This window comes from Dipodomys ordii, unplaced genomic scaffold, assembly GCF_000151885.1.
Source record: "Dipodomys ordii isolate 6190 unplaced genomic scaffold, Dord_2.0 Scaffold1, whole genome shotgun sequence".
Taxonomy (NCBI): Eukaryota; Metazoa; Chordata; class Mammalia; order Rodentia; family Heteromyidae; genus Dipodomys; species Dipodomys ordii.
In genome coordinates, this window is record NW_012267217.1 from 7850892 (window position 1) to 7872364 (window position 21473).

Below are 21473 nucleotides of genomic sequence, written 5' to 3' on the forward strand. Positions count from 1 at the left end.
GAATACCATTTAGTGTTAGGAAAGCAATAAAAAATTTGAGAGTGATTGGGTCTAACATCTACAGAACCATTCATTTATATAACAACTTTAGTAACTCACTTTAAGTAGGAAAAGTACCTGTTATGGCTGATATGTTTATCCAAACAAGATGGCAGAAACATCATTTTTATTTCCTTGAACATATACATACACAAAAAAAAGAAATTCCACATTCTTTCTAGACAAACAGATAGAAAGACAGACAGACAGACAGACAGACAGACAGACAGATAGATAGATATTTGACAGATGATAATTAGAGATATAGATTCTAGATCCAGCATTTAAATTGCCACGCTGCTATTTATAATTTGCATAGTACAAAGTATAAATAAATATTTAATTTTGAGGATTTCTATGCTGTGAAACTTAAATAATTATAATAATTTCTAACCTACAGGTTTGTTACATGGATTAATTGACATATTGCAAAGGCCAAATAGTGAATAGTTTTGGCAGTGTTTACAATTGTGTAATTATAATAGTATTCATATTTATTAAAAGTAATATATATTGAGTGACTTTTAAAAAAAATATTCTAGGTTAATGAATACTTTTCTCCTCATCCATGACTTAAATTGATCAGATGCTCCTGAGCATTTGACAAATTTATGCCCTGATGTGAAGTTCAGTTTTTAAATCCATTTATACAATATAGTTTAAGGATTTTAATTTGCAGCCACATATCATATAAGATTATCCTTTCCAAAATTAAAGACAAATTACTCACTTTTATTATAAGTTTAAGATGGAAATATTAGTTTCTTAATTTTTTAAATTGTATTTTGGCAAATTTCTCTTAACATGATTTGTGCTTTTACATAGTGTCAAGTAACTACAGTGTCTTCTAATTCATATATAATCACACTCCTGAGATAGTAAATCTCAAAACATAGTTCTACTTAAGCTTACTAATTATACCTATAAAACGATGAATGATGGCTACAAATTATTGGATCTGACTTTCATTCTTTATTTATTTCTCCCTGGGAGAAGAGTGTTGAATGGAGAGATTTTAAACCATAAATTATTTCTATACATATTCAGTTGTGCTCATGTTTAACTTTGATTCCATACTGTAAATTCTTACATTTACTTCTAAGGACATATAAAGCCATTATAACAGATTAAGAAATATTTATTTACTGTCTTTGATAAAATATTTACTTGTATTAATAATCTTAGTGTCACAGGCTCATGATCCTAGCTTCTCAGGAGGCTGAGCTCTGAGGATAATGCTTCAAAAGCCCAGGAAAGAAAATTCTCCATGATACTCTTTTTTTTTTTCAATTGTGAAAATACCGAACAGAGGGGTTACAATTACATGGGCAAGATAATGCGTACACTTCTTATCAAGCGTTGTTGCCTCCTCCTTTGTTTCCCCCTTTCCATCCCTTCTCATATCACCTCCCACCCCCACCCGATCCTTCTCCCTCCCCACCAAAGTTGTAAAGTTTGTTTTTTGACATAACGACTTGTACATCTCATTGTTGCAATGGGTCCACCTGTATCCCTATTTAAACGATTTGTTTTTTCCCTTCTACTCCACAAATTATACCAATATCAAATATAGTGAAAGCAGGGGTTATACCGTAGGGGAGAAACAAAGAAATCATCTTATAAATATGTTAGAAACAATTGCATGAAAGAAAAAAAATTTGAATACTTAACTTGGGGCTCATTTCCCTAACATGAACTTTTCTGACCTTTTCTGCTTAACTCAGACATACACTAGTTATTGCAAATAAGGAAAATCATAGGACCTATGCTTCTTTGGGCCTGGCTTACTTCACTTATATAATTTTTTCCAAGCCTTTCCATTTCCTAACAAATGGGGCGATGTCATTCTTTCTGATGGAGGCATAGAATTCCATTGTATATATATACCACATTTTCTTGATCCATTAATCTACTGAGGGGCATCTCTTATCTCCAATTAACTACTCAAAAAATGGAAGTGATGCTGTGACTCAAAGTGGTAGAGCACTAGCCTTGAGCAGAAGAGCTCAAGGACAGTGCCCAGGCCCCGATTTCAAGCCCCATGACTAACAAAATAATAATAATAATCTCAGTTGTTATTATCTTTTTAAATACTGAATTGCTTTATATACTTTTAGGCCTATCTGGCTCCAGGTTATTATTGTTAGTCTTTTGGTTAATGTTAATGAATACATCTAGCACTTAAAAAATTTCACAATCTAAGCCTTTTCTTTGGTTAAAATCTGGGAATAAGGAGAATTTTCTCAAATGAAAAAAAGGTAGATAGAAAACAACAGGAATGGAAACACCTTCCTTGTCTATCCTAAGAGATACTAGGTCCATTTAAATGTTGCCAAAATAGGACCATAAGGTCAACATTACCATATTCATTTCTAAATGTGTATTTTAAAAATACACATTTTTATGTAATATTACAATTTAAAAAGTACTGTAACATCCTTAATTCTATTTATGGTAATTGATTGTAGTAAGAACGAAAATGACCATTTGATCAAAAACAACTGGTAACATAACATGTCACCTTATAAGACAAATTGAAAATAACGGATCAGTCACAAATAATGGGAAAAAACTTGTACAACTTTTCTGAATAAATACAATGACAATGACTCTTTCTGCTAATTACTCTTAATTCAGACATCCTTTTTTCTTCCTCCTCCTCCTCTTCTTTCTGTGTGTGTGTGTGTGTGTGTGTGTGTGTGTGTGTGTGTGTGTGTGCCAGTACTAGGACTGCACCTCAGACCTCAGAGCCCATGCTTTGTCCCCTAGGTTTTTTGCTTAAGACTGGAACTCTACCATTTGAACCATAGTTCCACTTCTGGCTTTTTGTGATCAATTGATGATAAGTCTCAGGAACTTTCTTGTGTGGGCTGACTTGGAACCAGGTTCCTTCAAATCTCAGCCTCTTGAATATTAGAGTTACAGATATGAGCCTAGACCCTTTGAGATGATATTTTAAAGCTGATGTCTCCTTTTAAATTTGTTCAATTCATGTTAATCCCTTGTGTGAGGCACTTAAAAATTTTAAGTACCACAAAGAACAAAAAATTACCCATGGAAATTAAATTACTCTCCATTTATCAAAATGAAAACCATATAAGGTAAAATGTTACTAATCATATATTGTAGCTAATAGATTTGTATTACCTCAAGAACTCAACACATCCTGTTGAATGAAAACATGCATACAAAGAGTGAAGTGAACATAATAGATTAAATAATGTTCACAGTATGAGTTTTTATTTTCATCGTCTGTCTTTGGAATAAATTTCTTAAAACTGTTGATTTCTTTCCCAGATAGTACCCCAGTAAGGTGTGTAACATTTATAGTTGCTTTTCAATGTTTCCCCAATAGTAGAATCAAAATGTAACTGTAATAAACCTTTACTATATTATTCTATTATATGTACAGATTTTATTATAGACTTACAATGAAGTTCTAAGATATATGCAAAATGTAACTGGTGATATTTTACAACCTACTAACACAACAAACGTTTGCAGGTGACCCTCATTGCACTGAATATTTAGATTTAATTTACATTAAACTATGCAGATACCTCCTTACTGACTCTCAGAAAGACATGGGGCAAGTACAAGTCAAGATCATGACATTGGTTAACAACTAGCCATCCATCCAGAGGCGGAACAATAGCACTAAAGAATATCAGACTCTCAGCTGTGATGTTAAACAGTTGAACAAACCTCCTTTTGTAAAAAAATAAATAAATGAAACTAAACATAAAGACTGAGCATATTGTATAGAGGTTACAGTCTCTCACATGATGGTTTCATGTGTGCAAAAGGGTCTGAACTCCCTAATTAAAAAAAAAAAAACACTGATGAAATTTATAGACCCAGTACACAGATTACAAAAATTAATGCTTGAGTGTTTATAAATCAACCCAGAAAATTTTGGTGGATTTTTTAGGTTGCTTATTTATTTCAGTATAACTAGATTTTTGTTTTTTTGTTTCTAGGAAGCCCATAAGAATTATTTTCCTAAATGAGAGTGTAAATATTTAGATCGGTGAGTAATTGCCTGCTTGGATCTCAAAGGCAATTCTTGCTTGCTTGTTTTGAGTGGTATTTCAATGTGTGATTCTATTCCTTTGTGAGAAAATTAGAACACCAGCATTTATTTAAACCCAACAATTGAAAGAAAGGCTGTGAATTCTCTCAACTCAGTAGGCTCAATTACATGCTATTTTTACAGAGCAAAGAAAATTCAAAACCCTTTCCAACTACTTTCTTAGAGCTACAGAAATATAGTTTGCATACAGTTGTGATTTTATTTCATCATTCTAAGCCATTTTATTTTTTAACAGTTGCAGTGTGTTAACACAAAATATTGGGAAGTAAATATGCATGTAAGTTTAGCAATATGTCACGTGTCCAATGCTTGTTTAAAATGGTTTAAAAGACACTTGAAAAATAATGAATAGTGTATTTTACTTTGGGCAGAATTTATAATTTATGAGTAAAATAGACTAGTAGCATGACCAAGATATAACTATATGCTATAAAATTTTATTTTTGTGATCTTTTTATTATATATATATATATATATATTTTTTTTTTGCCAGTCCTGGAGCTTGAATTCAAGGTCCTGAGAGCTGTCACTGAGCTATTGTGCTCAAGGCTAGTAATCTTTCACTTGAATCAGAGCTCTACTTCTTTTCTGGCTTTTGGTGGTTAATTGGAAATAAGAGTTGCACAGAATTTTCTTCCTGGCTGGCTTCAAACCATGGTGCTTCCAGAGCAGCTAGGATTACAGGTATGAGCCACCAGTGCCCAGCTTAATTTTTATTCAAAATCAACAACTTGTGATTGTATACATCGCATACAGAGCATCATGAGTTATGAATCTAATATAGAATAATTAGACCAAAGTCTTGATACAAGATTCATAACCTCAAATACTTAGCATAGTTTTTTGATCCTTGACTTATTTTTTATTATCTCTAGTTGTACATGAGTTACCATTTAACAAAGCAATTTATTAATACAACTCACTTGATCAGTATTACTCAACATTCTCACTCACCCCTCCTGACCTTTTCTTAGTTGTTCTTTTCTTAGTTGTTTGTAATATACATGGAATTCTTGATTTCTCCCCCTCTTCATTTGTCTACTGTACTTAGCATATTTTTGTAGTGAGAATATTTAGAATATTTTCTTAGAAATTTAAAATGTGCTGGGTGCAGGTGGCTCACACCTGTAATCCTAGCTACTCAGGAGGTTGAGATCTGAGTATCACGTTTCAAAGCCAGCCCAGGCAGGAAAATCCATGAGACTCTTATCTCCAATTAACCATCAGAAAACCGGATGTGACGCTCTGGCTCAGGGGTAGAGTGCTCAGCCTTGAGCTGAAGAGCTCAGGCCCAGAGTTCAAGCCCCATGACAAACCAAAAAAAAAAAATTAAATGTGCAGTTCTTTACTTTCAACTTTAGTTATCTTATTGCTTTATGAAGTTAAGAATTTTACCTGCGATTTTTGTCCCCTTTAACCATGATCTTCTTCCTCTGACTCCTGCTTGAGCTTTAGAATCATGCTTCTCTTTCTTCTTCCATGAGTTCCTTTAGTCCGAGTTCCTTTAGTCCTTGATTTCTATATGTTTGTAATATATTCAATAGTTGTCTTTCTGGTGCAGACTTACTCAATTTAGGATAGTGTTCTCCAGTTCCATCTGTGTTATCACAAATTGTAGAATTTCTTTTTCTTTAAAGCATAAGTAGAATCCCATTATATGAACCTTTTCTTTATGCATTCACCTACTGATGCACACTTAGGTTGAGTCTACAAGTTGGCTAGTTTGAGTAATGCTGAAGTGAACATGTGGGTATTGATATCTTTTGGATAAACTAATTTTAAATCTTTTGTGTAAATACCCAGAAGTAAGATTGATGGCTTATTGACAATTCTATTTTTTCTTTAATTATTTATTTTGGTTTTTAGTTTAGTTTAGTTTCAGCTTTGATTTTGCCAGTACTGAGCTTTGCTTAGTTTTCTTGCTCTCTGCAAGTGCTGTAAACACTTGAGCAACAACTCCATCTTGACTTTTTGGTATTCATTGGCAGTGGAGTCTCACCATCTTTTCTGCCTAGACTGGCTTCACGATTATGATCTTCCAGGTCTCAAGTTGCTGAGTATCTAGGATTTCAGGTGTGAGAAAGCAGTGTAAAGCTATTTTTAGTCTTGTGAAGAAACTTGATGATCTCCCTCCTCAATTGCTTGAACTTGGCTGTTTCCCTAATGGCCCTAATTTAAAATCCTACCAACACTCTAAAAGTGTTTCTTGTACTACGTATTCCCAGATTTTGCTAATTTTTTTTTTGTCTTTTGGTTTGAATATATTCTGACTACTGTGGTTTTAGCTTATAGTTTCCTTGTTGAACCATTAGTTGGCCACTTTTATGTCTTCCTTAGAGAGATACCAGTCACATCAATTTCCCATTAAAAATTGCGTGGTTTTTTTTTTAATTTGTTTTCTTTCTTGTTTCTTTCTTTTGTAATTTTACAATAATTGGCTTTCTGTCTTTAATCTATTTTGAACCGATTTTTGTACAAGATGTCTGTTTGCAAAGTCAAAGACAATTTTCTTACCCCTATTTAATGGAGACTATCTCTGTGTTGAAAATCAACTGGCCATACATACATAGGTTAATATCTGAGATCTCTAGTCAGTGCTATTGGTCCATGTGTTTTTTTATGTTTTGCCAGTGTGGTGTTGTGCCAAGTATTATGGTATAGATATTGTAGTTTGAAATCAAGTAGTGTGATCCAATTGGATTTATTATTATTCTCAACTATTTTCTCACAGTAATTATATAATTTATTTTTAATTTCTTTTTTTTCACTTGTTTTCTCCTAACAATCTGTCTACCACCATCTAGAGGCTACATTTTCATATGAGTGAGCCATTAAATACAAGTATTTGGATACATTATGAAGTTGTAATAGTTCCAAATCATAAAGTTATATTATTGTGAAACTTTATAATATACTGTTCCCATTTATTTCTTCTAAACAATTTTTTCCTTTGGTCTTTCTTCCTGGATCTCTTGTCAATACTGTAACTATCATAAAATCTTCACTACATTGTGTAACATAAAATAACAGAGAACGCTATGAACACTTGTTCAAAATAACTATCAATCTGTCAGGAGATCATTCTGTGAATGATTCTGTGAAGTGTTTGAGAGGAAAAATTAATAGCATTCTGTGAAAAATGATTAACATACTTTCTAATGCATATAATACCAAAATTTCCATGCCCACATTTAGTCATTTAAAGACCACAGAAGAGTTGCATTAAAGTTAAACAGTATCTTAGGGAAAGAATTTCACAAATTATTATTATGTTATATATTGTTGTAGCCAAATAACTTATCAAATGCTTACATACCCCAATGCTGGATAATTGTATCTTTCCTGAATAATTAAAAATCTAATATTTGTAGTAACTCTAGTAATTCTAATAATCTACACATTTCGTTTATTCCTGTCAATGTTGCTCTGGAGGATGAGATTTTCAGCATTAGAACTGTATGTCTAATTTTTATTTACATAAAATATAAAATATTTTTGTATTTGATTTTATTATAAGATACAGAATTCACATGTTTTTATGTGTTCATCTTCTTAGAAAATATTTTATTGTAAAGAAGCTATACAGAGGGGTTATAGTTACATGAGTAAGGTAATGAGTATATTTCTTGTCAAACATTGTAGTTCTCTTTTTGGAAAAATTTCTAAAAATACATTTCCAGCTTAAAGAATTCAGTTGCTGTAGCATTCTTCTGAAGCTAAAAATTGACTTAATAGAGAAAAATCTTGAAATCGAAAGTTTTGATATTTCCCTCCAAAGATATAATAGAATTAAGCTTCTCCTTTAATAAACACTTGAATCCCATGCTTCTGTAACATAAAAAAACATTTCAGAGCACAAAACATTTCATTCCAGTTAAACGATTGATAAAGAATAACTTATTTAAAAATCTCTAAGTCTATAACTTCTGTGAAGTTAAACTACCAATATGTTTTACCAAACATAAGAGAAATCTATATTATGGTTGCTTCTGAAGAGATCAATAGATAGATCTGTAAATACTAAATTAGAAATTTGGTCACTAAATTTGTAATCAACATTAAATTCTATGACACATAACCATTATAGGAGATATTCTTACAAAATGAAAAGGAAGCTATAATGAATGTTGTTAATTGAGGAAAGGAGTAACGAGGGCTCAAGTTTTGGTGAGATATGGACCAGACGGAGAACATACATTTAAAGTGCCAGGAGTAAGCTAACTTGAAGAACAGAAGAGTAAAAGGAAAGCAGTGGATGCTAACCTAAGAAAGAGTTCAGATTAGAATACAGTTTGGGACTTGGTAACAAGGAATTTGATATGATTTTTGTAAATGATGCATTGAGGTGGAGCTGTAGAAGTATCTGCAGAGAAACGAAGCTGGAGTTTAAAGGAGAGGTCCAGACAAGACATAACACTTCAGACACAATTGAAGAAAACTCCTTTACATTAAAAACAGAAGTGCTTCACATTATCTTGAGACAAACATCCCTTCTCACTCCACCTTTTCCTTAGAAAGACATAACAAGAGCAACAAATGTATCATTGAGGAGCAAAGACTCTTCAAGTGGCTAAGAATTAATACATTTAATTCGCTACACTATTTAATGTGTAATTATATTATCTAACATTTGCTAAAAAAATTTTTCATTATTCATGGCAGCTGGAAAACAAGGATTAAATTTTGTCCCTGACAGTGACTATAGAACACTGAAACAAAAAATGTTCACTGCCAGCATATATCCATGAAATTAGAATAGCAAATGACAAAAATACATAGGAAGATGCTATTTTGACTTATTTATTTAGTAACTTTGTTGATTCTGCAGATTTTATCTGTGACAAACTGTCAGTTTCAACTCGTACATTAAGAGACATGTATTTTTCATGACGTTCTTTCATATGGCAATATGTTGGATATCGGCCCTTTCAAGTAATCAAACTACATTGGATTGAGCCATAAACAAAAAAGCACCAATAATTTACTCTCATGGTAAGCTTTTTCGCCTGATGCATAGATATTCTTTGCAATCATTTGAAGAATGTAATGTGTTTTTATCTTGTGAAAGGAAAGTAAAAAGTATACTTATTCTTTGCAATATGTAAACAAAGGAAAAATGATCATGAAACAGCATTCAAATTACTTCAACAAAGTGTGTATTATACCAAAAGAATATTGGTGACACACTTTACTCTTATCATTTCTCAACATGTTCAGTTCTGATGCATTTATGAAATAGACTCATCAAGTGTCAATTTAAGGCTATAGTATTAGAAGAGTTTTTCAGAGTCCTGAAACAAGGTAGCTGATAGTGGGATCTTCATACAAACACATCAGTAGGTAAATGGGAAAGAATCTTTACACAGAGTTACAAAGTGCTGTTCTTATAGCTACCTAAGTACATTCCTAAAATAAAATAAGAACTGAAGTCTGTCTAATAGATATGGGAAGAAGTTAGTTTTGTTTGTTTGTTTTAAAGTAGTTTTGGGCTGGGAAAGTGGCTTAGTGGTAGAATGCTTGCTTTGCATGCATGAAGCCCTGGGCTCGATTCCTCAGCACCACATAAGCAGAAAAGGCCAGAAGTGGTGCTGAGGCTCAAGTGGTAGAAAGCTAGCCTTGAGCTGAAGAGCTCAAGGACAGCACCCAGTCCCAAAGTTCAAACCCTATGACCAGCAAAAATAAATAGATAGATAGATAATTTTTAAGTAGTTTTGCTTGAAAACTTTGGAAATATCTAAGTGCAACTGTGCAATGCGTTGTAAAGAATCATACAGAGTTCCGATGGCAGGAAAATAAAGATTTTTTAAAAATTTAAAGTGGTTTTGACATAGCTTTAACAAATTACTCAAGTTGATAATGCTTCTTAAAATTTAACCTTAATTCAAGAGATAACGATCTACATGATGACTGAACTTAATTTTATTCATGTCACAATTGCTAGTGATGGGAAAATAAGGCAATACTGACAGTAACCACAGCCACAAGCTATTAATTTTAATGGAAATGGTGGCCTAAGTTACCATGACCCAGGGCAGAATTTCACAGTGGGCATGAAATATACATATATCAGCATTTATCTTCTTCTTAAATATATGCACATTTATTATAAGATACTTTGAATTTTAGTTGGGAAGTTTTGTGTTTGTTGTTTGAGATTATAAAGAAATATGGCAATCTCAATGGAATGAGAACAAAGTAGAACTCAAGTAAATTAAAAGTCTACAGTGCTTAGTATATTCCCTGGGTTCCTGAATTTCTTTATTTCTAGAGACAGTGATAATTTGTAAGAGGCATTAGGATTATCCATTAGCATTGCATATTTCTGTGATAGCATATTTGGTGTTTTTCCATTACTTTCCATTTAGAAAGCATTTAGTGTCTTATATTTGTTACTATTTGTGGCCAGTTTGTTGATATTTTCATGATTAATTTGTGAGAGATTCAGTCTGTTTGCTTAGAAAGCATTCTTTATGGTAAACAGCAGTTTTAAAATGCAAAACATAAGAATGAACAAAAATTGATTCTGAGTCATTCTACCACTGAATCAAAATTTCCGAGGGATGGCAAATACCTTGTCTTGGTTTCTGTTCAATGTAGTATCTTTGTAGATTATTTTTAATGGATAGATGTGGGATAACTTTTTCTCTTTTCCTTTTGGAATTCAATAACTGTGACAAAAATTTAACGATCCTCTAGGTTAGTCTTGCTGTGTGTTTGAATGGCATGAAGGCTTCTAGGAGAACTTATAAGGTTGAAGTTAGGTTTTTCAATTTGTTCTATGTTGCAGAAGATAGGAAACTGAGGTCCATTAGCATGTGATCACCACAACAACTGAAATACTTATAACTTTGACCATCAAATTGTTTCTTATGATGCTATACAGAAGATTACTTGAAAACTTCAAGGCTTAACTAAGTTAATGGTACACATTTGTAATCCCAGCACTCAGAGTTACATAGTGAATTTAAGGTGAGCTTGGCCTACAAAGTGAGATCCCTCTTTCCCTGTCTCAAAGCAAAACAAAGCAAATGAAACATTTGTAGAACCTTTAAATTTAAATTAAACATTTTTAAAAAGCGATCATAAGTTTCTATATGAATGACTTAGGTGGATTTTCTGCTTTGTAGCAGTTCTCAGGCTGTAATCGGTGTTAGCAGAGCCTGCTCTCAGACTAGTTTTATACAGGCTCCATTGACAAGCTCACTCATGGGGCTGTGGCAAGTCTTCTATCCTCAAAAATGTCTGACCTCGACCTTCAGTTCTTTGCTGGCCATTGACTAGACTTGTCATCAACCATTTGCCACATAAGACCATCCTCTGGGAAGCTCACCACCTGGCAGCCTGCAGCATCAGATGAGACAGTCAAAAGACCCTCATTAAACTTTTTGCATTGTTGCATTAAACTTTTTGGAAAGAGAAGTGATTACAGTAATCAGAAACCTTACTGGCTATTTTATAAGCTGCCTCCTCAGAGGGCTATAGAAAGTAGCATTAAGTTACTAGGTGAGAATAGGATTAGAATAAATGAAATCATATAGTTCAATTATTTAATGGACCCAGAAACTGTCTAAAAGAATACCAGATGTCTTTGATGGTCTTTGATGCTAATGTCATCTTTGACTGGTAAAATTTACCTGAATAACTCTTTTTTTGGACTGAAATCCAGAGCAAACATTCTCACACTTTTTCTTTAGATTTGATCCTTCTATAAGCATTCTTTCTAATATGTTTGCTAGTATATTCTCTAATATAATTTGCACATCTTTGATTTCATGACTTATTTGTGAACTTTGAAGTTGATTGCACAGAAGACTACCTTTTCAAATTCTGGAATGGCATGTGATTATTCTCACCCACATACTGTCTAAACAACATTTGATGATTCCCTTAGAACAGATATAAAGAAAAGCCATTCCCTAGCAAAAATCATTTCTTTTATTGAAATTCTATTATATGAAACAAAAATTAGAAAAATCTTTCACTGAAATTTTCCTATCACTTGTCAAGTTTAGCCCCAGACATGTATTACAGTTTATTACTGTGTAAATATGTTAAATATGGCTCTAGAGACTCCAACCTTTATTCACTCACAATTGTTTCCCTAAATAAATATAACCTTTATTAAAATTACCAAATCAGACAACCTATATATGAAAGAAAAAACAATAAATGCTAATTTTTAAAATCTGATTTTTTCCCTGCAATTTTAAAGAACTTTCAAAAGCTACCTTTTGAATTGCTATTCTCCTTTTTTTTTCCCCATAGATACCATAACAGTATTCTAAAAATTTATTGTTAGAATTCTGTCTGTCTTTTGAAAAATCCCCCTTTCCCTTCTCATTAGTATCATATTTTTATTAGGCAAGGAATCACTTTTATTGTAGGTATCATTTTAAGCATAAAAATTATTTCTTCATTACTTAGACTCAGATTTCCTTATTTTACCCTATCCCTGTTTCTTCATCTTCTTTTTCTCGGACAATACAAGAATGACAACAAAGAAAAAAAAGCACTATGTTCCTGTCTTGAGGTTCATTTCACTTAACATCATCTTATCTGGTCATATGTACAAATCTTTTGACCTTTTCTGCATGTCCTAGACATATACTAGTTATTGCAACTAAGGGAAACCATAGGACCTATGTTTCTTTGGGCCTGGCTTACTTCACTTAATATATTTTTATGTACCATGTGATTTTTTGTTTCTTTGTATGTTCCTTACACACAGTATAACCCCTGTTTTCACTATATTTGATGTTGGTGCCCTTCATCTTGTATATTCACTTCTCTAATTTGGGGAGGGGAAGGGAAAAAAAAAACCAAAGAGCTTAAATTGGGATACAAGTTGACCCATTGTAACAATGAGATATACAAGACACTGTGTTGAAAAACGAACTTTACAATTTAGGGGGGTAGGGGGGAGTGTAGTTGAGGAGGTGGGTGGGAAGGGATGGTAGGGGAAAAGCAAAGGAGGAGGCAACAATGTTTTTTTTTTAATTTAAATTTTAATTTTTTGTGAACATACTGTACAGAAGGGTTACAATTACATGGGCAAGATAATGAGTACATTTCTTATCAAGCATTGCAGCCTCCTCCTTTGTTTATTTACCCTTCACATCCCTTTCCAGCCCCCCCCCCATCCTCCCCCCCTTCCCCCGCACCAAAGTTGTAAAGTTGGTTTTCGACATGACAACTTGTACTTCTCATTGGAGGCAACAATGTTTGATCAGAAATGTACTCATTACTTTGCTCATGTAACTGTAACCCCTCTGTTCAGTATTTTTACAATAAAAATGTATAAAAAAGAAATACAAGAATGGAGAAAGTAATGAGAATTTTCATTGTGTTTCACTTTGCTGAAGTAGGGAGGTCTCACCTTCCAATCAGGACAAGGTAACCTAAGTGCAAACTACCCCATTTTCACTTGCTGCTACATTAACCACTCTGATGGCATCTAGCTTCTCCTAATGAGTGCTTAATTAGAACACACATGCACACACAAATACTTTACCACAGTAGAAATATGATTTTTCTTTATTTTCATTAACAAGACAGTACTTTAAAGAGCCCTGTCCTCTGCTTTTCACTTTCGTGTTTGATAAACTTTAAAAGACCACTTAGTATTCGTTTAAAACAAAGTTCACAGAGAAGTAATTTTCTCATGGTAACACACACTGGTTAACATATACAGTCCTAACTAACAGGTAATAGAGTTAAAAAGACTTCATGAACTTTACAAATATAAATTTACCAAACATGATGGAACAATAGACCTGAGTCTGGCTTATGTCCCACTCGGTCCAGTAAGTTCCATGAATTTGAACTGTTTCTTTGAAGAATTCTATTAAGAAAAATCACCAACTAGTTCTTTACTTTCTAATACTTGAATAGGACTTATGAAAAGCCTGATAGCCAAGCATAGAACAAGTTTATCATGTGAATTATGGCCATTTAACTGGTGAGATAGTGAATAATGCAAATTTTTATTAATAAAATCAAATAGTACTAATATTAAACTTTTATTTCACCAAGGAAAACTATTTTAGATTTGACAATTGATTTTCAACATAAAGAAATGTAAATATCTGAGGAAATAGATATAGTAGTCTGATTTAAACATTATGAAATGTATGCACATATTGACATATTACACTATATGTGTAATTTTTCTGTTTTCAAATTAAAAGTAAGTTTAAAATGAAATGGAATTTATATTGAAAAAACTTATGACTTATAGATGAGATCAGAAACTTATCATTTATAGATATGATCAGAAACAGTATAAAGCTGTCATATAACTTTTACCAAGATTAATTTATTAGTATTTCCCCATGTTTCTTATTTATTCTATCTAATATTTGTGCATTATATGAGAATAAAATGTATATATTATGACCCTTCCCTTTTGATACTCATCCGTTTATTTCAGGGAGAACTAACATTGAGTTTCTTCTTATGTAAAACAGTCTATTTATTAGCACAGCAAATATCTTATTTACCCAATACATTTATCTTGTCTGACATCCAAATTCCACATTTGTTGTTTGAACCAATAGTTTCCTTTATTGTATTTGTTTTCTCTCATTGTTGAATGCATAGTAGGAGCATATGCTATGTTTACTTGATATTTCTCTTTAGTCTCTTTAATCTGGCATGTTCTCTTAGCCTTATAAATATTTAGAAATTGAAATTTTTATGTGATACTATCAATTGTTTTAATCAAATGTTTCTTATTTTGCTTAGAATGTTTTCTCATGACTAGACCCAAGTCATGTATTCTAAGCCAGTTAATTACTATTGTGAAATTATGATAGTCTCATGGTTTAATTTCCAGAAGCATGTAATGTTTCTCTTTTGCTCATTTTGTTGTTAGTTTTTTGTTTGTTTGGGGTTGTTGTTGTTGCTGCTGTTGTTGTTTCTTGGTCCTGGGGCTTGAACTCGGGGCATGGGATGCTGTCCCTGAACACTTTTTGCTCAGGGCTAGCACTCTACCACTGAGCCACAACACTAATTCCAGTTTTCTGGTGGTTACTTGGAGATAAGTGTCTCATGGGGACTTTTCAACCCAGGCTGGCTTTGAACTGTGATCCTCAGATCTCAGCCTCCTGTATAGCTAGGATTCCAGGCATGAGCCACTGGTGCCCGGCATGTGCTCTTCATTCTGATGGTTCCTTCTATATATACTTTATAGAGCATTTCTCAGATACTATACAATGCTCAGTATGCTTGAAATAAATACACAAGGTGTGATGTTATAAAGGAAGTTATAGTCAGACTAGATAATTGCTGTAAGATATGAAACACTGAGTTTGTTGGTATAGTAGATACAACTTGGGATAGAGTTTGTACCTATGATAAGTGGGAATAACAGCACTTAGTTTCTAGAAATATCATGCCTAGGCTCCAAATTTCATCTACAGGAGTGTAGACAAGTTATTTAGCATAAAAATATTTTGTCAGAGAGCTTCTCAGCATAAAATTTAGAATTACCCATTCTCTGATACGTAGACAAACACCAGCTTCATCTCTCATCAATTGTAGTTTGTTGTGATAATTAGGATACATTTGTAAGAATACACAGCTGGACTGGGAAGTTGGCTCAATGGTAAAGTGCTTGCCTTGCATGCATGAGGCCCTGGGTTCGATTCCTCAATGCCACATAGGCAGAAAAAGCTGGAAGTGGTACTGTGGCTCAAGTGGTAGAGTGCTAGCCTTGAGCTGAGGAGTTGAAGGACAGCACCCACGCCTACAGTGCAGGCCCCACGACTGACCAAAAAAAAAAAAAAAAAGAACACACAGCTATTGAACAGATATAAATACATAGACCCATAGTGTCTAGATCTTCACTCAATTGGGGGTAGATTCTTCTGCATGAAATATCTTTAATACCCAGAGAAATAGGATCATCTTTTGTTTGAAAGTAAACTTCTCTTTGTACATCAATGGCCTCAACATTGTTGATTCTGAAAATTAGGCAAAGGCTTTTTCTTTAAGACACTGACAACGTCAGTGTTTTAATATACATTATATAATATATACTATAATATTACAAGTTAATACAATCATCAAGGTAATGCATATTGCCTAAGACTTAGTGACTAAATATACCCAACTTGGCGAAGATTCATTATCTCTGTCTGTAGATCTTCTATTGCCTTCTCAGCTTTCATGGCTTGTCTCAATGTTCAGTTTCCCATCTAGAAAGAATTTTGTGACAGAACAGCTTGCTCTGTAAGGTTCCCTTCTAGGTCCATAATTCCAATTTTGTTCTGCCTGCCTCACATTGTTAAAGTTCAAATTTCTCCATGCAACGTTATGCTTACTATTAGAGTCTAGTACACGGTACAAAGTTCTTTCATACAAATGAGAGCTTTTATTCACTGTATTTGTCTAAAATGAACTTGTGATTATTGCTTTAGATAATTTAACCTAGCCCATGTCTCTTCTTACAAGAGAACCAAAAGGAATGTCTAAAACTGTTCTTGGTGGTATTTTGTTTTAGTTAATCTTCATTATTAGCCATAATTCAGAGCTTTAAGGACTGGAGGTATAGCTCAGAGGTAGATCATATTAGAAGAGCTTTCTTTAAGCATAGAATTTGCTATTCTTTATTCAATAAAAAATAATAGACAAATAGTGTGGGACTTTGAGTTTAACAAATAAATAAAAGTACTTTATACTAACATGTAATAAAGCATAGTCTATACTCTAATTTCAAATGTGTTGTAGTGTATTTGTCTTTAGGTAATCCATTACTTAATTATACTAGTAGATCTCAATTGTTCAGACATAATGTTCTAGCTATTTTGCTATTCTATATGACATCATTCTCTAGAGAAGCACTAGGGGCTTATGGCGGAAAGTATACAAAAATGGTCTGGGGTCTAGTCTTCCCTAAACTTGAATTATCTCTATGGCCTCAGATTTCTCAGCTATAATCTTTAATTTACAAAGAAGTAGTCATCAAGTCAGATACTGCTGGCTCACATCTAAGGCTTCAACTACCTAGAAATCTGAGACCTAAAGAACCTAAAGCTTACCTAGGTAGAAAAATCCATATGATTCTATCTCCAATTGACTAGCAAAATGTCAGCTTAAAGAACGAAAGTATATTGAGACTACAAGGCCATGAGTTTAAGCCCTGGTACTAGCACTAAAAGAAAAACAAACAGACAACAAAAACTTAAAACATAACAACATAATTAAGATATATTGCAACTTTTTCTACTTTCATTGTTAATTATACGCAAACACAATCTTGAATATATTATCATTCAAACATCTGGGAATCAGTTGAACTGTTATTATCTCCATCTCATGAAAGGATGTTTACTCTGTATCCTCTTATAAATGGGTTTACACTGAACAACAGTCTCTCAAAGTATTTCTCATGTGCAATGTAGACTTTGTGTCGCTGCTTCTTTGCTTTAGCAGTAGCAGAATGTTCTCACTCTAAATATAAAATGATTTAAAAAAAGCAAGAAACAATATTTTCTTTAATTAGCTTCTTCCTTTGGGGGTTTTAGAAAAGAGGTTATGACTTGACAAAGATCCTTCCCATCTGTTCTGTTTGTTTGCTTTTTATTTTGACTTCCTTTCCTTGTCTTATCAAATATCACATGAATCATTAACATTTGTTTTCATCACTTGTTTTGATTTCCTTTGCTTCACATGATTAAGATATTATGTTGAGAGAGGTTCAGGGCTACCATATTTTACATTAACCTCATATTCTCTAAGTAAACTTTCTCGATATATAATCTTATATCTTTACCTTGTGCTGTGTCAGTGTTTTCCTTCAACTATTCAGTAGGGAGGCATGTGCACGAATACCTGTTGTGTGAAGGTTGCAGATTTCATTCGAGTACAGGTGTCTGGATTTAAGTTGTGAGCAAATAGATGTGATCTTTAATAAAACTACTTCCCAACTGGAAGTTTGATTTATTGAGCACTTTACTCAAAAGAGATATAAGAAATCCTTTTACATGTTTCCAAGGGCGGTCTACTAAAAATATAATGTATATCTTGTGTATTTTGTGATGCCTTTAATGATCATACTCTCTTGTTAATGATATGACATTATTTTCACACAATGATGAATTGGACGCTTCATATCACCCAACTAAGCAACTTGAAATTGTTCCAATTAATTTATATGTTATCCTCTAATTTAAATAATAATCTATAATGGAATACACACTAATCCAACTCATAGTTTCTAAACTGGTGATTAGGCTATTTAATACACTGGTTTTTATAGGTGAAATAAAGGATACACTGATTTTGTCTACAAGCTTTAAATATTATCAATGACTGCAGGAAATAACCTTAAAATCAGCCCTAAACTTAGATTGATGTGAACACCAAAATAGAGATTTTGTTATAGACTCTTTATTTTTCTTTTCAGTCACAACAAACAAACATGTAGATCCTGTATGTTTACTGGTTCCCATTGAACAGTTTCAAGTGTTATATTAAGGCCTGAGACTGGACGAATGGTGGATCATCAATGGTGGATCACTTCCCTAGCATATATAAGTTCTTGAGACCAATACCCATCATGGAAATAGAAATATTAGAAGAGGAAAAAACAAGAGAAAACAAAGCAAAACGTTATACTAAGATCATGTTTTACAAAGAATTTAAAAATGTTTCTTCATTATAGAATCTGTGGTTTCAAATCTGCATAATAATCTCACATGGCATACAAAATTTCACACCTGTGACAAACTATTCAGTAATTTAGATTCTTTCTTTACACCAAATTATGGCTGTACAAATCAAATCACAATGAACTTGAAACTATCAGGAATTTGTAATTTAAATAGTTTCACTCAACCCCTACTCCCAACTGCTTTTAATTAGAACCGACTTTTTAATTAAGTACTCCCACAAACAAAGTTGAGGTTGATGACTTTCCTGTCATATCATCCTCCCTTACAAAAGCAAATAATCACAGTGTCAAAGGAAGGCTTTTTTTGAAACAGAACATAAGAATTCTATCTCTATTTCCATTGAGTCTGGAGAGACCAAAACCAAAGTTACCCCTGGGAGCCCATCAAGGTTCTGGTCCCTGAAACAGTGAGTTGAAGTCAGAAACACTGACTTTTTTTTTTTCTCCAGTTGCACAGTTACAGGGAAAGTAGTATAATGAAATAGACACATTTGGATTCACACAGGTATCATATTTCTGCACCTCTATTTGGTAGTTCTGTGAAAATACAAAAGGTAATTAATCATGTTCAGCCTGGGTAATTTTATTTGGGAAAGACACTGAAAGTATCTTTTCTTCTGCTAGTTGTTGGTACATTCAGAGTTAAAAATCTACAGTATCTTGAACACAATAGGTGCTTCACAAACATTAGCTATAGTTATAATGATAATTATTTTCCTTATGGCCAGTTTCCTTGATCATAAAGAGAGGCAAGGTGTATTCATGCTCTGCCATGCTGTATGTGTGTGTGTGTGTGTGTGTGTGTGTGTGTGTGTGTGTACACACATGCCCTCATTTGCTCACATTCTATATTACTGGAGCCTGAAATTAGGATGTAGATGGTGCCCCTTAGTTTTTTTGCTTGCCTAAGTTAAATTTCTTTATTTTTAATATTTGATTTAGAAAACTTATTTAATATGGCAATAAGTACTAGTAAAACTAGTAGCAACATTCAGTATTAATGACAGATCACAGTTAGGGGCCCAAAGGGGGTAAGGTATTTTTAGATCTTCTATCTAGCTTAGATAGTTAATCACACTCCATATGCCTCTTGAAGCAATAGTGCACATTTAGAGTTCAGGACTTTAATATAATTTAAAATAATTTAGAAAACTTTTGTTTTCTGATCACTCTTCCTTCTATTGTAGATAAATTGAAGTGTATATATAATTTACCCAAAGATTTACAAACTTCAGGTCATACTTTGGAGGAGGCATGTTACCACATACTATATGGGAATATGCTTATGTTGTGTATAAGGTTTTACATTAGATTTAACATTCCCCTTTTCTTATTTCTCCTTCATTCATTGTGTTCAAAATTTGGTGTGTTTCTATTTTTCCAGATTATTATGGGTCTTATTTTTCCATTGGTAAAGGGGAGTAATCTATTAACAACTTGACATGTATTTGTTGAATTAGTCTCATTTCTAGAAGGAAAAGGTACAGTCCACTGACAGTGATGAAATAACTTTGGTGGCAGAAGCCACCATCTTAAGTAGTAACAAATGTGCACATAGTTGCATTCCATGGCATACTTACACCACCGAGGAGTAAGGTGAGGGCTCAGTCTTTCCTGATGCAGACACACCTGAGTGCCTTCACAGAAAATTTGGTTCTGCAAGCTTGCAGGAAGTAATTGTCATTCCACACAAATGAACAAGTTTTGCATATCAGTAGCACACACACACATACTCTTATCTACTTTCTGAGTGCTCTGGAACTGATATCAAAATAGCAAATATATATTTATGAGAACTAAAAGTGCTATGTTCTTCCTGATCATATAAACTCAAGGTAATTATGAAATTAATGTTCAGGATATGTGACACTGTTCCTTCCTAAGTTTCTGAAACTAAAATGAAGACCAGAAGTTTTATATCAAGCTATGTACTTTGTTGCTACCTATGTGCCCCAAAGGCTGTGATATTAATTATCTTTATTATTTATTTTTAGATGGGAGACTGTATTTGAAGACTACTGTCATGTACTGAATCTATCTGGTTGAAGAAATCAAGTTCATATAAAGAACTTTGCTGTCAGACATTTGTCATTGGCAAGTTTGGAAAAACTAAGGTCCTTTTAAGGAAACTTCTTCCATTTTGTGTAGTAATGTTCTTTAACATTTAAGTACTCTACAAAAACCAAACAGTTTCCTCCATTGATTTCGTCTGTGATTCATACCAGAGACCTGCGAATGTTTGTAAATGTACAAGTATCAAACTTCTTAGTTAATATCTTCAACTTTGCTGCTGGACACTTGTATACAGAGTTCAAGGCAGGTGTGACTAAGACCTAGCCTTTTTTTTTAAATGGAATGAATCATTTCCCTCTTCTGAAAATTCTGTATTTGAGCACATTGACAGACTCTTACAGCAGTGGTCACTAGACTTACAGAATTATGTCCCACCACACCATCAAGAAAATGTGGAAATGAAGTTGTAAGGGACATAGAGGATTATGAAACAAACAACAAAAAAAGTAATATTCTGTTACATTCAGTTTTAAACTCCGAATTGTGGGTTTTCTTCCGAATTTTTTTCAGATACTTTCAAAAAGACCAACAAATGGATGGTAACAACTCAGTGAATTATACATTTTGCTTATCTGAAAAGAAGCATTGACTATA

General features: G+C 33.2%; 1 protein-coding gene across 1 annotated transcript in view; it reads left to right on the forward strand.

The window, feature by feature from the left end:
• Dach1 (dachshund family transcription factor 1) overlaps positions 1-20988 on the forward strand; it is a 377485-nt gene extending 356497 nt beyond the window's left edge. Inside the window, exon 12 of the mRNA XM_013009725.1 lies at positions 20801-20988. Coding sequence (XP_012865179.1) covers positions 20801-20838 — 38 coding nt within the window. The 3' untranslated portion in view covers positions 20839-20988. The remainder of the gene's footprint in view (positions 1-20800) is intronic.
• The last annotated feature ends 485 nt before the right edge of the window (positions 20989-21473 follow it).